Below are 19,445 nucleotides of genomic sequence, written 5' to 3' on the forward strand. Positions count from 1 at the left end.
CAGTCTATAGAGATGAGGACCACTTCTCTGACCTATTATAACTAAAAGAAAACAAGATTGTTTTCAGCCTCCTGAATATGACAAGTTCGATCAGGCTCCGCAACATCTTACATTCTCATGGATAGACAGAAATTCTCACTCTCACCGAAACCAGACACTTTGGGGGAGTGTATGCCAGTAAATTCTGCTCAGGCCTGATGTGGTTCCTGAGACGATTAATACTTCTTCATGCCCCGCTCTGTAGATCTTTATTAGGAACTCACCTAGTGATGCCAGCAAGTCTAAGCAGCAGTTCCCTTTTATGAGATAAAAATTTAGAGATAGAGAATGAGATCTAACAGCGCAGAATTGTTGAAATTAAAAGGTACTTCTACGCAGTGTCACTGTCAACATCCATGTTCAGAATGACACAGATCTGGTAAAAGATAATACAAAAAAACTTGTTCGTTCCGTCATCTTTGAAATGCATTTGAATATAAAATTGATTTTATCAAACAAAACTATGCTACATTTTATCTCTGGGACCCTTAGGATGACAAATCAGAGCAAGATTACTGAATGTAAGTACATTATTTACCTTCAGAGGTGAATGTATCAAACCAGTTGCTGTGATACGTTTTTTTGTTGTTGTGCACTCTCCTCAAACAATAGCATGGTATTCTTTCACTGTAACAGCTACTGTAAATTGGACAGTGCAGTTAGATTAACAAGAATTTAAGCTTTCTGCCCATATAAGACGTCTATGTCCTGGAAAGTTTGCTGTTACTTACCGTAGTCATGCTAATCACAGTGCACGTTAGCTTAACCGCCCCGTATACGGGACAACGATCCTGTAGAGGTTAACATAGATCGTGCAGAGAAAGATCTGAGCTATAAAACCACACAACCAAATTACATGGTTAGGGAGCTAGAATTTCAGTAATCAGAATTAAGTGAATCAGCCCTGTTTGATTTCTTAATTCCACTATACTCAGGAACCAGTGCACCATTAAACTAGCCTGGCTGACCGCAACCCACATGGTACACTGAGTCAGGACTTCCAATTTGGTTTTAGGACTTAGTTTGGTATCAGCCAAACTACCATAACACAGCATTGGAACATACATTTTCAGACTTTACCATGTTGTTGGTGGCAAGCAACCAACCCACAAAATGGCACCATTTTCTGTGAATTGAATCATAAAACACAGCTTATTTTGTGTGCGATTCTGTATCGATACATGTGGCGGAATTTAAGTCAACAACAATGCAAAAATGAATCAACCTTTATTTACCGACAGAGGTCTATAATAGCAGGGTTAGAGTTCACACATCTATAGAGCACTTTGCTGATCCACACATAACTGTATTTATTTCAGAGCAATTACGCAGTAGTGCCGCAGTAGGGAACCAAAGGTAAAATCAAAATGGAGGATATTCAACCACCACAGGAAATACTGCAGGAGCAGGTTCACAATGGCATCAGTATACTGGGCCCTGTTCAGCAGGGTAAGATGTACAGAGCGTTGAAGATCGATGCCATGAGCAGAGCAGACATGACTTCCTCTACATTTCAGAGGAGCACATCTGTTCTATATTAAGTATATTTCTATTTGAACTTTGCGTGACGCGGTGCCCTGCTGAACACTGCCCTGGAGTGGAGTGTTTAAACAGTGCGAGAAGGTCTGAGGGCTTCCAAAGGACCAAGGCTGCAGCTCAATAGTCTAAAATTGGCTTCCTCTCCTTTCCTCGGACCTGAACTAAATGTCAACTGTGTTTCCAGCTCAGTGCAGTATAGAGGAAACAAGGAGAGGAAGCCACTGTACACCATTGAGACACAGCCCAAGAGTGTGTAAATGAAACAGTACAGTGGGAAATGTTCACCTTTAGAGCCACACGAGCCAAAGATGTCAGTGATACATTTTAAATAATTGAAGTATTCCTTCCCCGTGCAAGTGATCTATTGAGTCATTTGGAAGCTCTTTTCTATACAAAATACCTTTTAATACAGAAGTGATTTAGGCTCCATTTTAACAATTTGTTGAGTGTAGGTACAATCACTAGATCAACGAATGTCCCTATCTGCACCATCAGAAATAATACAATCTCACTCGAAGATCTCTTACCATGAAAATAGTTTACTTTTACAGGCCTACATCAGAGGTCTAGGCCTTACTTAAAAAATTATATAATTCACAAAACCCCAGAACTAAAGCAGTCAAAATCTCACTGAGTGATGATGCAGTAACCTCTTCAGAAATGTGCAGGGATTGGGTTCCATCCCTGCACAGCCTAGCAAGCTATGGGCCACCACAAGCTCAAAGAATAACTCTTCTCATACCTTATATTTGGAAATGCATATTTTCAAGCAGCAATACAAAAAAGTATTCACGAAGAACGCATAATCTCTGAAAAAAATACCGTATGAAAACGTCCCTGCTACCTTGTTTCTAAGTACAAAACCTCCGGAAGTAGCAACAAGTCCTTTTCTTTTTTCTTAGTTTTTTTTATTTTTCCTGTTTTTTTTCTGTTTTTCCAAAACGGGTAAAATTCAGTCCTCAGATGCAAGTGTCATGGGCGATGACAGTCATCTCCATCATATCATTTTTGCTCAAGGATCCAGAAACATGCAAGCCTCGTAGAGGGGCCTAGGGGTCTGCCTGGGGGCCTATGGGGCAGCCGCTCCATCTTAGGCCAGGGCCGGGAAGGCCTCTGGATCATCCACGTTGGGCACAATCACCCCACTTGGCTGAGAGGAGGGTTAGAGGGTTGGGAAAACAAGAGGAAACGAGATTGATCAGACATATACAGTGAAATGATGACCATGTCTGTTGTACTTAAAGAATCCAAATTCCTTTTAATCTCATAAATCCTTTCCACAGCAGCCATAAGACTAGTAGTAATTAGTATTATTTACCCTGTCAGTGCGTCCTCCGCGAGTCGGCCTGGTGGGGGCTCCACCATCACGCTCGCGGGGCTCTCTGGGCTCACGCTCACGGAACTCTCCACGGAACTCTCCTCTGCCCTCTCCGCGCCCACGGCCCCCCCTGCCGCCACGGGGCCCACCACGACCACGGCTTGGACGACCAAGGTCCCCAAAGTTTATCTCCAGTTGGGCTGTGATGTCATTGGCCGGCTTCCGGAAGTGGTGATCGTCCTCTGCCTGAGAGACCGGGGGGGAGAGAGAACGTCATCAATGACAGAACACACGCCTGAGCCACCTCTGAACAGAGTGCTGGCTGTAATTTGCAAACCAATTCTACACGTAGAAATAGGCGAAAATGACAGCTGTCAGTCGCCCACCGGCAGGTGGTCCCTATAACCACCTAGCCGACAGCAAGCGAACGGCCCCTTACTGTGCAGACTGACAATCGTTCTGGCAAGTTCTGCTTTAAAGGGATAGCGCAAGATTTTGGCAATCAATCCCTTTTTATACTTAACCAGACTCGGATGAACTCATGAATACAATTTTAAAGTCACTGCATGTGTAGTCTAAAAATTGAGAGTGAACAAATGTGAACGACCAAGGCCAGTGATGAAGATACTGAAGCCCAGCATGATGACTCAATCACCATTTATGATATTGTTTGGATGCCTGACTATCTGTGGGCTATCACAGGGGTCAAACACACCTTATCTGTGGCTTTCTCCGAGGCGAGATGTTCCCACAGAACCCTGGAAGCACGGACACCGTTGGAGGTGTGAAGACGGATGAAAACGTAAAAATCGACGAAATGAATGTTACTGTGTCAATTAAATTCTTATGTTTGGATTGTTTCAAGAGTTCATAAAGAGCTAAGAATTTGTACATGTTTTATTGTACTGTAAGTGCTATGGATTTATTGTTGCAGAGAAACTGTGTTATTCGGTCACCGGATGGCAGTCAGTTCAGAGGGAGCGACACAGATGTGCGCTCCTATCATTTAGATAAGAGTTATAATCCAAGCATGCTAGCTGTTTCTGTGAAATTCCAGTCATTGTGCTAACGCTAGTTAGCAATAGCTTGCAAAACTACCTTCAACTTCCTTCCAACTGCTATCCTTGAGTTCCATTGGTAGGCAGAAAAATATCCTTTAATGTTTATGTGGAGAGTGTGTGAGCGCGTCTGTTGGATGGGATACTCACCTTAGGGGCAACGGCCTCAGCCTCCACCGCAGCTTCAATAAGAGCATCAGCTTTCTTCTCCTTTATTGGAGAGGGATGAAAACATAGGAGGTTATGGAAAACAAAATGGAGGCTAAGTCAGTATTGTGGTTTTGACAATCTACTCACGTCCTTGGACTTGTGCAGCACGTATCCTTTCTTCCACAGGCTGTCGGCTCCCTCGTTGGCCTTGCGGATGTTGAACTCCACCTTGGTTTTCTCCTTGTCCTGCTGGGCCTTCCATTCATCCAGAGTCATCTCCTTGGGTTCCACTTCCTTAGGTTCACCAACCTCGTTCTCCCTACAACACACAGAGCAGAAAACAGAACTGTAAGAACACACAACTGGCTGGAGAGTGTGAGAAATATGGTGGAGAAGCCATCCAAACCACGCTTTTAAATCCCTGAGAGGGAGTGAACGAGTGCACACTTTGGGCAGGAGAGGGAGAAATGGTTTAAGGCTCAGCCCTCAACTCACTTGTTCTCAGAGTCAGCGGGCCGAGGCTCCTCTCCCTCGGGGGTCTCCTCGGTCACGTTCGATTGGTCGTGCTCGCTGTGGAGAGGAAAAAAACTAGTTTAGCTCTCATACATTCAGTATGTTGACAGGTGACCAGGACAGTATAGTGACCAGGGGTCTTGAATCAACAAGTTGACTTAGTTTACACACAACTGCACAAGGTAAATCAAAACCCTTCCTTGTGGTTTGCAGACAGCCTTTTCGAGAAAGTCTACAGAGAAAATGTGTTGTTGTGCTAGGTCGGCAGTGCTACTCACCCCATCTCATCCTTGACGGTGCCCCAGTTGTGAGATCCACTTCCTCCACGTTTCTCCTCACCTTTCTGGCTGCTGAAACGACATGGGCTTTAGCTCACAGCTTCACTTCAATAGTCTCTCCAGCAAAAAACCTAGTTTATCTCAATGAGCCTACCGGGAAGGATTTTTTTTATAATTTGTTCTTATACTTCTAGCACCAGTTTCCCAGACACAGATTAAGCCTAGTCTTGGACTACAAAGCAATCTCAATGGATAATCTCTGCAGAAAATTATTTTCAGTCCAGGGTTAGTCATAATCTGGACTAAAAACCTAGTTAGAATAGAGATTCTACATTGAGCATGCCATTTAGAACTGGAGTAGGAAATCTGCCTAATAATAAGATATGACTTATCCATCCTGGAGTTTGCTAGCTAGCTACATAATTCACAACATGACACAGAAGACGTACGACCGATCACTGCCACTGTGTCTGTCGAATTCACGCTTTCCTCGGGCGTCGAAGCCGTCGCTCCTGCCCATGCCCCGGCCCCTGCCGCCACGGACACCACCTCGGCCACCACCACGTCCTCTCATCGGCCTATCACCAATGGGCCTGGGGAAACAGACAAGGAAACCGACCAATCAGCAGGCTGCTTCACAGGAAGGAACAGGTGATGTGCATTCAGTGAGGTGAAACATTGCACATAGAAATGTAACGAATAGAGCCGACATCCTCACGAACAGACCCCAGTACACGACTAATGGAAGATAAACATTAAGTGGTACAATGAGGACCCAAAACACGTGTGAAAAATCACCAATACTGTGAACTACACTGAAACAGTGTTATGCCACAGCCATACAGAACTAGTCTTTCCTTAGAGTAGAGTCCTGCACGGTTCCGTTTTTTGGAGCAGCACCCGTCCCTGCCACATGAAGTCCGAGCCCCACCCGATATCAGGAAAAGATTTTTCTCTGCAACCCGACCCACCCGGATAGATAGAATTGTTCCAAGAGCCGATCCGTTACCCGCCATATAACATCAATATGTATTTAATTGTTTTTATGACTCCAGAGTAGTAGGCTTTATTATTAGGCTATTATTACTATTCCACTTCCCTGCATGACTATTCAACATTTGGATAAACGGAAACCATACCATGAATTAAGAACTATATACTTTTTATTTTCATAATCAATGAGTCACTCAAACCACTGAGAAAAAATAGCCTTCTAATTAGCCTTCTTACCTATAATGAAAGCCTATAGCTTACAAAACAATTCCTTAAAAAATTTTTTTGTTTAGACAATCAAATAGTTCAGGCCTAATTAAACCATTCCCAGAATCGATTACGTTATAGGCCTGCATATGGTCTAATGAACGAATTAATGTAATAAATAACTGAATTATCACAAACAAATAGGCCTACCTGCTTGCACTTTGCAGGCTATGTATCTACCGCATTGTTATCCTTCCAAATTGGGGATTTCACTCGTGCAGCAACTGTTACCACGATGGTGTTGTAGCCTATTCCCTTATCATAACCTTTCTTTTATGTCTCCAGTTAGGCCTACGCTAGCCATTTTTGCGTGAGCTAGGCTATCCAGGGAAAGTAAACTTGGCAACGTGTCATATTCTCACGTGAGGAGAGGGAACATGAGCTCTGCGTGTGGACAGTAGAACGTTTTGGCACCACACAAATAAGGGACAGTTCCCGGCTCCACACACACACACAACGCGTGCGTAGGTGGTAGCCTTATGGCTGCCTCGCCGGTCACAGAATGGAATTAGCAACACAATAAGCTCCTGGGTTTAAAAAAAGTTTATTATCTTGCTTTAAAATGTTTCCAGCCCACAATGTAATTGTTCTGAACCCCGACCCGACCCACGGGTTGAAAGAACATTCATTCCACCCGCCGGCTGATATTTTTGCGGCTCACCGGCGGGGAACCATCGGTCTCCGACACGATGCAGGACTCTACCTTTAGAGTAATCACTGTTGAATTGTGAGTTTTAAAAAACGTTCACCTGGCTATTCATGATCGACCAGCAACTCTTTCCACAAAGGAAAGGCGTATTTGAAATGCATCAAAACCGGGTTTTATATGTTTACCACCACACTTTACATACACACCCTGCTGTGCAGTTACAGTTTAAGCTAAGTGGCACGGTAAAGTTGAAAACCATCAGTGAAGGTAGCGTGACTTAACAGTAGTGGTGGAGTGGAACCCATAATTAAGGTGCGGTTGGGTTACCTCTGACAGCCTGAGGGGAAATATTCCTGTCAAATAGAGAAGGGGGTTGTTTTTGTTTACACAATGACTGGTTAGTTTACATTTTAAAGTGAGAAAGTCCTACATTAGAAGGCCAGTGTGGGTTCAGTCTTTTGTATCAAAGTCTTAACACTAGAACCGCTAAAGCAGTCATTTGGACTGCTCATGATTTTTTAAAAATGTATTACTCTGCCATTTTTAAAGTCATGCCCCCCTCCGTCCTTGACATTTCCTAAATAAGTATATAATACAATGTCGTTAGAATTTTAATATCACAAACCGAACTGGAATTATAATCAGTTTTAGGAGGGCATGTCATTTTTTATGGTTTTCCCGTTGCCCCTACTTCTCCCAACAGTAGGGCCTGCTCAGCTCCTTCTCCCAATAGTTGAAGGTGCTGTGCCCAGTTGTTCATCACCCTGATAATTGCATCAAAACTGCGCCTACACTATACCAAAGCTAATTTCACACATAACAAATTCATTTAAGTATGCTGGGGGAGAAGAGTTGATGAGCACGGGGAATCGATCGATGCATAATTCTGTAATCACCAATTGTGAATGAACAGTGCGGCCCATTCTACTGTATTGATCTACTAATTATAATCTCAAAATGGTACGTACCATATACAGTTGATGTCGGAAGTTTACATACACTTAGGTTGGAGTCATTAAAACTTGTTTTTCAACCACTCCACAAATTTCTTGTTAATAAACTATCGTTTAGGACATCTACTTTGTGCATGACAAGTAATTTTTCCAACAATTGTTTACAGACAGATTATTTCACTTATAATTCACTGTATCACTACTCCAGTGGGTCAGAAGTTTACATACACTAAGTTGACTGTGCCTTTAAACAGCTTGGAAAATTCCAGAAAATGATATCATGGCTTTAGAAGCTTCTGATAGGCTAATTGACATCATTTGAGTCAATTGGAGGTGTACCTGTGGATGTACAGTGGGGGAAAAAAGTTTTTAGTCAGCCACCAATTGTGCAAGTTCTCCCACTTAAAAAGATGAGAGGCCTGTAATTTTCATCATAGGTACACGTCAACTATGACAGACAAATTGAGATTTTTCCCCCCAGAAAATCACATTGTAGGATTTTTAATGAATTTATTTGCAAATTATGGTGGAAAATAAGTATTTGGTCACCTACAAACAAGATTTCTGGCTCTCACAGACCTGTAACTTCTTCTTTAAGAGGCTCCTCTGTCCTCCACTCGTTACCTGTATGAATGGCACCTGTTTGAACTTGTTATCAGTATAAAAGACACCTGTCCACAACCTCAAACAGTCACACTCCAAACTCCACTATGGCCAAGACCAAAGAGCTGTCAAAGGACACCAGAAACAAAATTGTAGACCTGCACCAGGCTGGGAAGACTGAATCTGCAATAGGTAAGCAGCTTGGTTTGAATAAATCAACTGTGGGAGCAATTATTAGGAAATGGAAGACATACAAGACCACTGATAATCTCCCTCGATCTGGGTAGAGCAAGATCTCACCCCGTGGGGTCAAAATGATCACAAGAACGGTGAGCAAAAATTCCAGAACCTACTGTGAAGCATGGGGGTGGAAACATCACGCTTTGGGGCTGTTTTTCTGCAAAGGGACCAGGACGACTGATCCGTTTAAAGGAAAGAATGAATGGGGCCATGTATCGTGAGATTTTGAGTGAAAACCTCCTTCCATCAGCAAGGGCATTGAAGATGAAACGTGGCTGGGTCTTTCAGCATGACAATGATTCCAAACACACCACCCGGACAACGAAGGACTGGCTTCGTAAGAAGCATTTCAAGGTCCTGGAGTGGCCTAGCCAGTCTCCAGATCTCAACCCCATAGAAAATCTTTGGAGGGAGTTGAAAGTCTGTGTTGCCCAGCGACAGCCCCAAAACATCACTGCTCTAGAGGAGATCTGCATGGAGGAATGGGCCAAAATACCAGCAACAGTGTGTGAAAACCTTGTGAAGACTTACAGAAAACGTTTGACCTGTGTCATTGCCAACAAAGGGTATATAACAAAGTATTGAGAAACTTTTGTTATTGACCAAATACTTATTTTCCACCATAATTTGCAAATAAATTCATTAAAAATCCTACAATGTGATTTTCTGGAGAAAAAATTCTCATTTTGTCTGTCATAGTTGACGTGTACCTATGATGAAAATTACAGGTCTCTCATCTTTTTAAGTGGGAGAACTTGCACAATTGGTGGCTGACTAAATACTTTTAGTCTGACTAAATACTTCCCCCACTGTATTTCAAGGCATACCTTCAAACACAGTGCCTCTTTGCTTGACATCATGGGAAAATCAAAAGATATCAGCCAAGACCTCTGAAAAACAATTGTAGACCTCCGCAAGTCTGGTTCATCCTTGGGAGCAATTTCCAAACGCCTGAAGGTACTACGTTCATCTGTACAAACAATAGTACGCAAGTATAAACACCATAGGACCACGCAGCCGTCATACCGCTCAGGAAGGAGACGCGTTCTGTCTCCTAGAGATGAACGTACTTTGGTGCGAAAAGTGCAAATCAATCCCAGAACAACCGCAAAGGACCTTGTGAAGATGCTGGAGGAAACAGGTTCAAAAGTACCCATATCCACAGTAAAACAAGTCCTATATCGACATAACCTGAAAGGCCACTGCTCCAAAACCACCATAAAAAAGCCAGACTACAGTTTGCAACTGCACATGCGGACAAAGATCGTACCTTTTATTTTTATAAATGTCCTCTGATCTGATGAAACAAAAATAGAACTGTTCGACCATAATGACCACTGTTACGTTTGGAGGAAAAGGGAGTAGCTTGCAAGCCGAAGAACACCACCCCAACCGTGAAGCACGGGGGTGGCAGCATCATGCTGTGAGGGTGCTTTGCTGCAGGAGGGCGCTTCACAAAATAGATGGCATCATGAGGAAGGAAAATTATGTGGATATATTGAAGCAACATCTCAAGACATCAGTCAGGACGTTAAAGCTTGGTCGCAAATGGGTCTCCCAAATGGACAATGCATACTTCCAAAGTTGTGGCAAAATGGCTTAAGGACAACAAAGTCAAGGTATTGGAGTGGCCATCACAAAGCCCTGACCTCAATCCTATAGAAATGTTGTGGGCAGAACTGAAAAAGCGTGTGCGAGCAAGGAGGCCTACAAACCTGACTCAGTTACACCAGCTCTGTCAGGAGGAATGGGCCAAAATTCACCCAACTTATTGTGGGAAGCTTGTGGAAGGCTTCCCAAAACATTTAAGTTAAACAATTTAAAGGCAATGCTACCAAATACAAATTGAGTATGTAAACTTCTGACCCACTGGGAATGTGATGAAATAAATAAAAGCTGAAATAAAATCACTCTACTATTATTCTGACATTTCACACTCTTAAAATAAAGTGGTGTTCCTAACTAGGATTAAATGTCAGGAATTGTGAAAAAACTGAGTTTAAATGTATTTGGCTAAGGTGTATGTAAACTTCCGACTTCAACTGTATCAGTCCATCAAATCCAAGCAGTCTTATCAATCTACTCTGGCCTACTTGGAGTACACAGTGAAAGCGTGCGTAATGGACCAAGACGAATGGATGCACATGCTGTGTTAGCGTTGCTACAGAATCTGAACGAAAACAACTCAGATGGTAGGGAAGAAATGAATCATGACATCTCTGATGATTATTCTTCTGATTCTGAGCCTCAGCCTGAACCTACACTTCCGAGGTCTAAGCGCAAAAAAAACAGAACGTGCGCACTGAGAAGGTGCCAATGCCACCACCAAATGAAACGGTGAGACAGGAGAGGAAGGGACAACACCGTTTAGATAGAACAAGTCGGTGACAATGCTACTTGCCGATAACCAGCACAAAATGTCTTACATTTACATTTTAGTCATTTAGCAGACGCTCTTATCCAGAGCGACTTTCTTCACTGAGAGTAGACCCTACATCACAAGAAAAAAACAATATCAGCAACGTTTCGTTGTTTATGTGACATGAACATGCTCCAACTGATGCCATTGTGTGAAGACGCACACCATGTAAGCGCAAGCTGACAATAATTTACCATTTATGACTGCTGTCATATTGACAAAGTTATTATAATGCCATTATTGCTTTGTGGCAATTTTCACTATTTATCAAGCCCACTTGGCACTTATGTTTAGGCTACTGATGTTTTCATTAGACCATGCAGCTTGATGACCCCGGGTACAGGTGGCCGTGGTATTTTTTGTATTTTGTCGTTATAAAAACAAGCTGTTACCTCGTTCCAACACATAGGCCTTCTGTTTCATAGTTGTAACAAAGGCACTCCACAAATAAAATGGATTGAACGCTTGAATGTGTTTAGTGTTTTTACATATACCCTATAATAACAAACTAATTAAAATGCTATTGTGTTATTTTAAATAAAAAAAATTGTATTCTAATGTTACCCAAGACCTTCATAAACATAACCACATTATTATTTTTGTGATAGCATATATGAAATGTATTAATTACAATGTTAGAATTTTGCAGTCAGAATTACTGCTCATTAGCTTGAGGGGGGGGGGGGGTCCCTCGAGGCCCAGCAGTTCTACTGTTAAATGAGGACTAACATCAGTTTATTTGTGAAATCAGATGGGTTACTGCTTGGCTGGAACAAGGGCCTGCACTCACACAGATCTGAGTAGTGTTATTGTTGGGGTTAGTACCGCTTCCTTTCACTCCTTAAAAAAAAAAATATATCCTGTTGGTGCCAACTGAACGCAGCCCTGCTCTACCCAGTACTTACTTCTCCACAGAGAACTCTCCTCCCTCGGCTGGCTTATCTTCTCCGCCGGGGGGCCTCTCGAAACGGCGTGGTGGCCGCCTGTCTGTCCGGGGGGGTCTGTCTGTAGGGGGGCGGCCCTCGCCCTGGCCCTCACGGGGTGGACCCCCAGCTGGGCCCTGACCCTCACGCCTGGGACCCATCCTCCTGGGACCAGGTCCTGGTGTAGGACAGAACAGAGGAGGAGAGTTAGTAAGTGATCCCCTAATAAAACGAGTAATTTTCTGCATACATTTTCTAGCCAAAATAGGGGGGTGTAATAGAGACTACAGTTAGAGCTTTCCTCAAGACCAGTCTCCAAAAGAGAGCAGGTCTGACGTGCTGAACTGGAGTGTAAGGACACATTATTAAAATATGGAGAGAATTGAAATAACATGCAAACTTCTTCATAAACAGATAACCTGAGGTTGAGCTTTGTATTATCCACCATACCAGTACACAGCAGATGAAAACATGCCCTGAGACTGGTCTGACAAGTCCCTCCCACTGTTGACCAAAATAGACTCCCACCCCTACACCATGCACCCCCAGCAGCTGAAAGCACGTTGGTGCATGCACCTGTCTCTTCTTCTCTTGGGTTTCCATTTTTTGACTTTGCTTCTGACTGGTGCAACTAGGTTGGAAACTGCTAACAAAATACAGGGGCCTCCTATTTTACTTGTACATGTTTTATAACTAGATCAGTCTACACTACTAATCATGACAATGTATAGGCGAGTAACACTAGTCTACTCACTCAGACGTCGTAAATTATAATGTAATTGTTTGGTCCATTTATATTGTCATCTGTAACCTTATTTGTTCACCTAGTAGCAACAGCGAACATCCTCGTGAAGCTTCGTTATTTGACGAAAAAACAAAACGCCCATATTCACATTCACAACCGCGCTACGCAGGATGACATCATTCCCTGCTTAGTCGAGAACATGTTGTGCGCCATTTAGCAAGTGACAGTTCGGTGGCTGCGGCTGTTTCACACCCCAAACCAGAGCCACGAGGTTGATCACGACGTGGGTTAATGCAGGTAGCGAAAGACTAGCGAGCTACCTAGCTAGCCAATTCGTCTAACGTTAACTAGTTAGAAAACAATCTAAAATGTTAACCTAGCACGATCGCTTTACTTGTGAAAGTTGGCTTACACCCCGGTGTGAACACACGGTTACCTTGGTAAACAATTTGTTGCACAAAACTGACAATTCGCCAATCGTGCATTTAATAAATATATACTAATTAAACACGGATCAACAGGTAGTTGTTAGCAAGCTAGCAAATGACTTTGGTTAGCTAACGTTAGCCAATTAACTTGCGGCTAACAATCCTGGCTAAGCAAGGCCCCGAAGGAAGAGGCGTTTTAATATTGGCAACAAAACAAGTTCGCCTGCAAGTTCGTTTTCAGGGGGCACAATATTGTACCACACCAAGTTACACTGTCGTGATTTTTTTTTTGCAACGACTGCGATAACAAAAGTCTCAGCTTTAGTTGACAAAATGAATCATGTCGACCTCATGGAGGCTTTGAAACCATTGCTAGCTAAGTTAGCTAGCTAACGTAACGTTAATACTTAACTATCCAGGGCGAACTGCGATTTTGCAGATCAAACGGACAATTATTGCGGGAAACAGTCTTACCATCTTTCTTCAGAGTCACGGGTGCCAGAGGCTCATCTTTCTTATCTGCAGGGACGACCTTTCTGTCTTTCTGGGACTCCTTTTTCTGGAGCTTGGCGGCTTGAGCCGCGGTCTTGGCGGCACCAGGGACAGGAGCCTCCTTCTTCTTGTTCTCCGCCTCCTTCAACAGCTCGAACGGGTCCGACTCGTCGTCAAATAGTTGGTCGAATCGGTTGGCTATGGCGCAGCCGAAACCTTCTTGCATATGTCCGGGCATGATGGCGCCCCTTCAGCAGGATTTTCCTCCGATTCTACGAGGCTTGGTGCGAACACTTCGCTAGATGTTGCCACAAGATGGCTGGGGAAAGAACCTTCTTCTCTTCCGGCGTGATAGACATCCGGGACCTAAACTTTGGCGCCGGGTGGGGCGTGTAGTTCTTTGATGAGGGAGAGTGTCGGAAAAACATAAGGGGCGGCTCACCCAAATAAACTACAGTACCCACAACGAGGGACGAGTTAATGGTTTAGCTTTTCTCCAATTTACAAACATGAACGCTCATGCTGTCTGTTGTAGTTTGCAATTTGCATTCAAGCATTTACTTTGTATGAGGCTTGTATGGGAGATCTTTCCCACCCTTTCTATACTCTAAATCCACTGTATACACACACACACACCTAATAGCCATACTTGCTCTCAAACCTTTTGCTACATTGTTGCTCCATAGAATGCATCCACAGTTCTTTGCCATGTCAATTAGGCCTAGACCTGACCAAGTCTGACTTCCAAATCGAAAACACTGTTCTGGTAGTCACCTGAGACATCTGTGCATAATTCAGAGCAGTCAATAGTTTGTGATCTTTTTAGGTATCAGTATATGTTGGTTTGCTGTGTGTAGGCCCTAGGGGCTATTGATAATTTCATTGCATATGGGGAGGAATGCTGATCAGCAATTTACAGTGAGTAACACAGAAAGTGTGGGGGCCAGCTAGTGTGTGAACCACTTTAGATGGATGCTGCTAGCTAAAATAAAACCAGGGGTCATCATCAAACAGAGGAAAAGTCAGGAAAGGTCATTTGAGGGCAGCAGATGGCAGCCATAGGCTACTTGTCAGTCAGAGGAGAAGAGCCAGGCCCACTGCCTAACAGATTTGTATCTTATTATGTCTCTATCTTATTACATAGAGGCTTAATCAGGGTTTGAATTACTGTTTGTAGTCTATGGAGGGTATAAACATTTTTATTTGTAGCCTCTGAAGCGCTGAGAGTGTCTCAGAGTGCTGATCTAAGATCAGGTCATGTCCAAAGTTATCTGTTTCATTATAAAAGGTCAAACTGATCCTAAATCAGCAGTCCTACTCTGAGACACTTGGTTAATATGGACACAGACCTAAATAGGTGTATTTTTCCTGCTAGGAGTGCATAAGGCACCTGATAACTCCTACCGGATGTCTGTCAACATTATTATGTACATTGAGAGACATAGTCGTAGCCATGTCCATAGCGGAGGAATCAACCAGACTCTGAGAAATGGTACAACTTTGACACCACAGATGAGAGGGAAGCTCCATTTTATATCACATTGTTCCTGTCTGCCCAGTGCCCACCCTGGCCATGACTGGTTCTGTTAAAGGTTTAGCCCATCCCAGGTTGCTGTCCTCTCTGAAATAAGAATATGATGAATCATGCTTTTCAGCCCTGATAGCCATTGCATATCATCTCATCTCCACCTCTCTACAGGCAGGACAGTAGGCTGCTGTGACTGTCATTGTCATTGAGCTGTCAGGACATCACATCAGACTGCGCAGAGGGAATGCTCCTGTGAGGCGGGATCAAAGACATTTACAACCTTCCTAAATCATCTCTGGCGGGATATCAATGTTTGTCTGGATTTCTATAGCTCTCCATATAATTTTATAGCGGCGATTTATCTGCTTGCTTCAGCCTATTGTTGCTGCTGTTGTTGTTGCTGTTGTTGTTGGTGAGAGAGAGAGAAGTGTTTGGTGGGTGGAAGGTGTATGCACATTAATTACGCACAACATAATTCACATGAACGATGACATCTGCAGTTACGAAGGCGATGATCGAATCTTACGCACTCATGGTCTTCGTCATGGGGTCGTTTTTCGTGTATTTCTGCGGCATGGTTTGGGCATTCTGCAACCCGAAACTCAGCGGCGTCGAGGAGGAGATGCTTACAGAGGCTCCGGCAGAGGACAACAGCTGCTGGGTGTGCGCCCACCCGCCCCCGGAGCAGATACACTACCACACATGTGCGCACCCCGGTGGGACACCACAGAGGACAGGGGACTGGATCACACAGACCACATATGTGAACTTTTTGGGGGATAGTAGACCTACTGCTGACAGCCTCCTAGCGATGGACCGCACAGGCTTTGCACGTGGAGACAACAGTCAATCGTGGCGCAATTTGTATTGATAGACACAATGCATTTATTTAGACAGTGATGACACGTCTTGTGAATATTTCTATGTTTTTGTGTAGCCTATGTTGTGAGTAGGCTATGTGCAGTTTTGCTTTTATTTCAATGTCTGGTGAAACCTTTCTATTGCTTGTTATCACAGCACAAAAAAACAAGCAAGACAGAGAAACAATGACGTGAAGTGGATCATGCATTTACAGTAGGCCCCATATGCTGGTTAAAATGAACAAAATCATTACACTTAGTTGACGAGATTCCAGTGTAGGTCTACCACTTTTAATCCACAAAGTCATTCAGGGCATCAGTGGGCAGACATTAATAAATGCCATATGGTTTATTGGAATGTTATTACATTATTTGATACATTAAATAATACACATATTATAAAATGTGTTTGTGGAATTCCTTGTGAGGGCTGACAATACATGCAATACAAACACACAATACTTTGTAGCAGCAGCAATGAGTGACATGGTGGCAATCAAATTAGAACCTAATACCAGCAATCATTGTCTGTGAGGCCTCCCAAAGTAGACAAATAAGGCAAACAGTATGCATCATTTCCATCAATGACATAGTGTCAATCAGATGAGTTTTTTTCTCTCCTCAGTCGTCTGCAGGACAGGAAAGGAGTCTCTGTCCATTAGATAGGAGTTATCTCCCGATCAGTGTTCCTTCATTCAGGCTACTGTGGAGTAGCTCTAATACCCTTCTTTTCCTCCAGTTTCCTGCGTACTTTGTCTTCCAGTTCCAATAGCTTCTGACATGTCCCCGTCAATATAGAGTTGTAAATGAGAACTTGTTCTCAACTGGCTTACCTGGTTAAATAAAGGTGAAATAAATAAAAATAAAATATCCATCTGAGAAGGGAACAGAGAGGCGAGCAGACACAGCAGGGGACTGATGCTAAACCAGCCGCTGACTGACAGTATGGTCTGGCAAATGGCTTTCTGGAGTAGATTTCACAAGAATAGAAATGCAAGTCATGACACCAAACAGATATAATAATTACTTAATATTTCATAATTTGGAGGGATGCAATGTTAATCTATAGTTACAATCCACCACTTCAAAATGATCTATCAAGGAATATAATCAGGCAAATTAATATCAATACTTGCCACGCTGATATGATTGAAATTGATATCTTGCTTGGTTGGTAGATAGGTACTCAAAAATGCTGATTGGTACGAAAAAATAGAAAGGCTGGTACTGTATTTAAAAAACAGAACGATAGAAATATGTGATGTACATGTCACGGATTAAAATAACTTGACATTTTTGTGGAAACAGTTTACAACTTTTTATGTGTACAGTATCACTCCTATTTTTGAGTTAGTTTGAATTGACTCTGTGGTTTGTATAGCTATAGCCTAGCTAGTTAGTTTGGATTGACTGGATATCTGTTGTTTGACCCGTGTGGTTCAGTTGGTAGAGCATGACACTTGCAACGCCAGGGTTGTGGGTTCGATTCCCACGGGGGACCAGTATGAAAATGTATGCACTGATTACTTACTGGAAGACACTCTGGATAAGAGAGTCTGCTAAATTACGTGAATGTTTGTATAGCTATAGCCTAGCCAGTTAGTTTGGATTGACTGGATATCTGTGGTTTGTATAGCCTACCTTGTGAGGTTGTGTGTAGTTGTTTCCCAGGCCTGAGGATCCAGACTCAGGTTTTTGCATAAACAGCCAGAACTGCACAATTAAAAGAGGCATAGATTAATCAAACCCTTAAAATGGCATCCTTAAGTCACACCATTAAAATACAAACAAGAAATTAGTGCTAATACTGTGTGCAATATAAATACAGAAAGGTAATATGTTTCCATGGTTCACTGTGAGAGGTATAAGTATTTATTGGTGCTTGTACATACCAGTGAGGGCATGTTATCTGTGGTGAATTCCAGAGCCTCTGCTACATTTTGTGTGTGTGTGAGTCGGTGTGTGTGTGTCTGTGTGTGTACATACCAGAGCCTCTGCTCCATTTTAGGGCTTCAAGGTGAATGTGTTGGTAAAGATTCGAATTTGTTGAACTAAGCAAGAGAGATCATACCCATCATCATGATGAAAGCAAAACAGTGCATTTGGAAAGTATTCAGACCTCTTCCCACATTTTGTTACTCATTTTAGCAGACGCTCTTATCCAGAGCGACTTACAGTTAGTGAGTGCATACATTTTTTTATATATATATATATATATTTTTTTTTTTACTGGCCCCACGTGGGAATTTAACCCACAACCCTGGCGTTGCAAACGCCATGCTCAACCAACTGAGCTACATCCCTGCCGGCCATTCCCTCCCCTATCCTGGACGACGCTGGGCCAATTGTGCGCCGCCCCATGGGTCTCCCGGTCGCGGTCGGCTACGACAGAGCCTGGATTCGAACCAGGATCTCTAGTGGCACAGCTAGCATTGCAATACAGTGCCTTAGACCACTGCGCCACTCGGGAGACATTACATTACAGCCTTATTCTAAAATTGATGAAATAATTTTTTTCCCTCACCCAATAACCCATAATGTTAAAGCGAAAACAGGTTTTTAGACATTTTTGCAAATGTATTAAAAATAAAAAAATAAAAACCTTTTTACATAAGTATTCAGACCCTTTGTTATGAGACTCGAAATTAAGCTCAGGAAGCCACTCCTCAGTAAAAGGCACATGACAGCCCGCTTAAAGGACTCTCAGACCATGAGAAACAAGATTCTCTGGTCTGATGAAACCAAGATTGAACTCTTCGGCCTGAATGCCAAGCGTCACGTCTGGAGGAAACCTGGCACCATCCCTACGGTGAAGCATGGTGGTGGCAGCATCATGCTGTGGAGATGTTTTAAAGCAGCAGGGACTGGGAGACTAGTCAGGTTCGAGGGAAAGATGAACGTAGCAAAGTACAGAGAGATCCTTGATGAAAACCTGCTCCAGAGCGTTCAGGACCTCAGACCGGGGCGAAGGTTCACCTTCCAACAGGACAACGACGCTAAGCACACAGCCAAGACAACACAGCAGTGGCTTCGGGACAAGTCTCTGAATGTCCTTGAGTGGCCCAGCCAGAGCCAGGACTTGAACCCGATCTAACATCTCTGGAGCCCTGAAAATAGCTGTGCAGCGACGCTCCCCATCCAACCAGAGCTTGAGAGGATCTGCAGAGAAAAATGGGAGAAACTCCCCAAATACAGGTGTGGCTGTAATCGCTGCCAAAGGTTCTTCAACAAAGTACTGAGTAAAGGGTCTGAATAAATGTGATATTTTCTTTTTTATAAATTTGCCCAAAATTCAAAAAACCTGTTTTTGCTTTGTCATAATGGGTTATTGTGTGTAGTTTGATGACGAAAAAAATACAATTTAATCAATTTTAGAATAAGTCTGTAACGTAACAAAATGTGGAAAAAGTAAAGGTCTGAATACTTTCCGCATGCACTCTATATCTTGGA

General features: G+C 43.1%; 1 protein-coding gene across 2 annotated transcripts; it reads right to left on the reverse strand.

The window, feature by feature from the left end:
- Positions 1-1,249: 1,249 nt before the first annotated feature.
- Positions 1,250-13,975, reverse strand: LOC311131584 (SERPINE1 mRNA-binding protein 1-like). Of its 2 annotated transcripts, none has more exons than XM_084164649.1 (9): positions 13,590-13,975; positions 11,925-12,120; positions 5,345-5,488; positions 4,896-4,964; positions 4,600-4,674; positions 4,252-4,423; positions 4,105-4,164; positions 2,897-3,142; positions 1,250-2,728 (listed from the first exon to the last, which is right to left on the reverse strand). In XM_084164649.1, exons 1-9 carry the CDS (start codon positions 13,843-13,845, stop codon positions 2,669-2,671), a joined length of 1,278 nt encoding a protein of 425 aa, XP_084020775.1. In that variant the 5' UTR covers positions 13,846-13,975; the 3' UTR covers positions 1,250-2,668. The 2 variants fall into 2 exon arrangements, with proteins under 2 accessions (XP_084020775.1, XP_084020774.1); XM_084164648.1 differs by having other exon boundaries at positions 4,896-4,967.
- Between the last annotated feature and the right edge of the window lie 5,470 nt (positions 13,976-19,445).

Source organism: Coregonus lavaretus (genome assembly GCF_964263955.1).
Source record: "Coregonus lavaretus genome assembly, chromosome: 6".
In the NCBI taxonomy this organism is placed as follows: domain Eukaryota; kingdom Metazoa; phylum Chordata; class Actinopteri; order Salmoniformes; family Salmonidae; genus Coregonus; species Coregonus lavaretus.

What these genes read in the sequence shown, in the direction of transcription:
- LOC311131584 (XM_084164648.1), bottom strand. Translation starts at nt 13,845, where the DNA reads ATGCCCGGACATATGCAAGAAGGTTTCGGCTGCGCCATAGCCAACCGA. An exon ending in CACAGTGGCAGTGATCGGTC is followed by an intron (nt 4,968 to 5,344) that starts GTACGTCTTCTG and finishes ATGTCGTTTCAG; the next exon opens with CAGCCAGAAAGGTGAGGAGA. An exon ending in TGCTGCACAAGTCCAAGGAC is followed by an intron (nt 4,165 to 4,251) that starts GTGAGTAGATTG and finishes TCTCCAATAAAG; the next exon opens with GAGAAGAAAGCTGATGCTCT.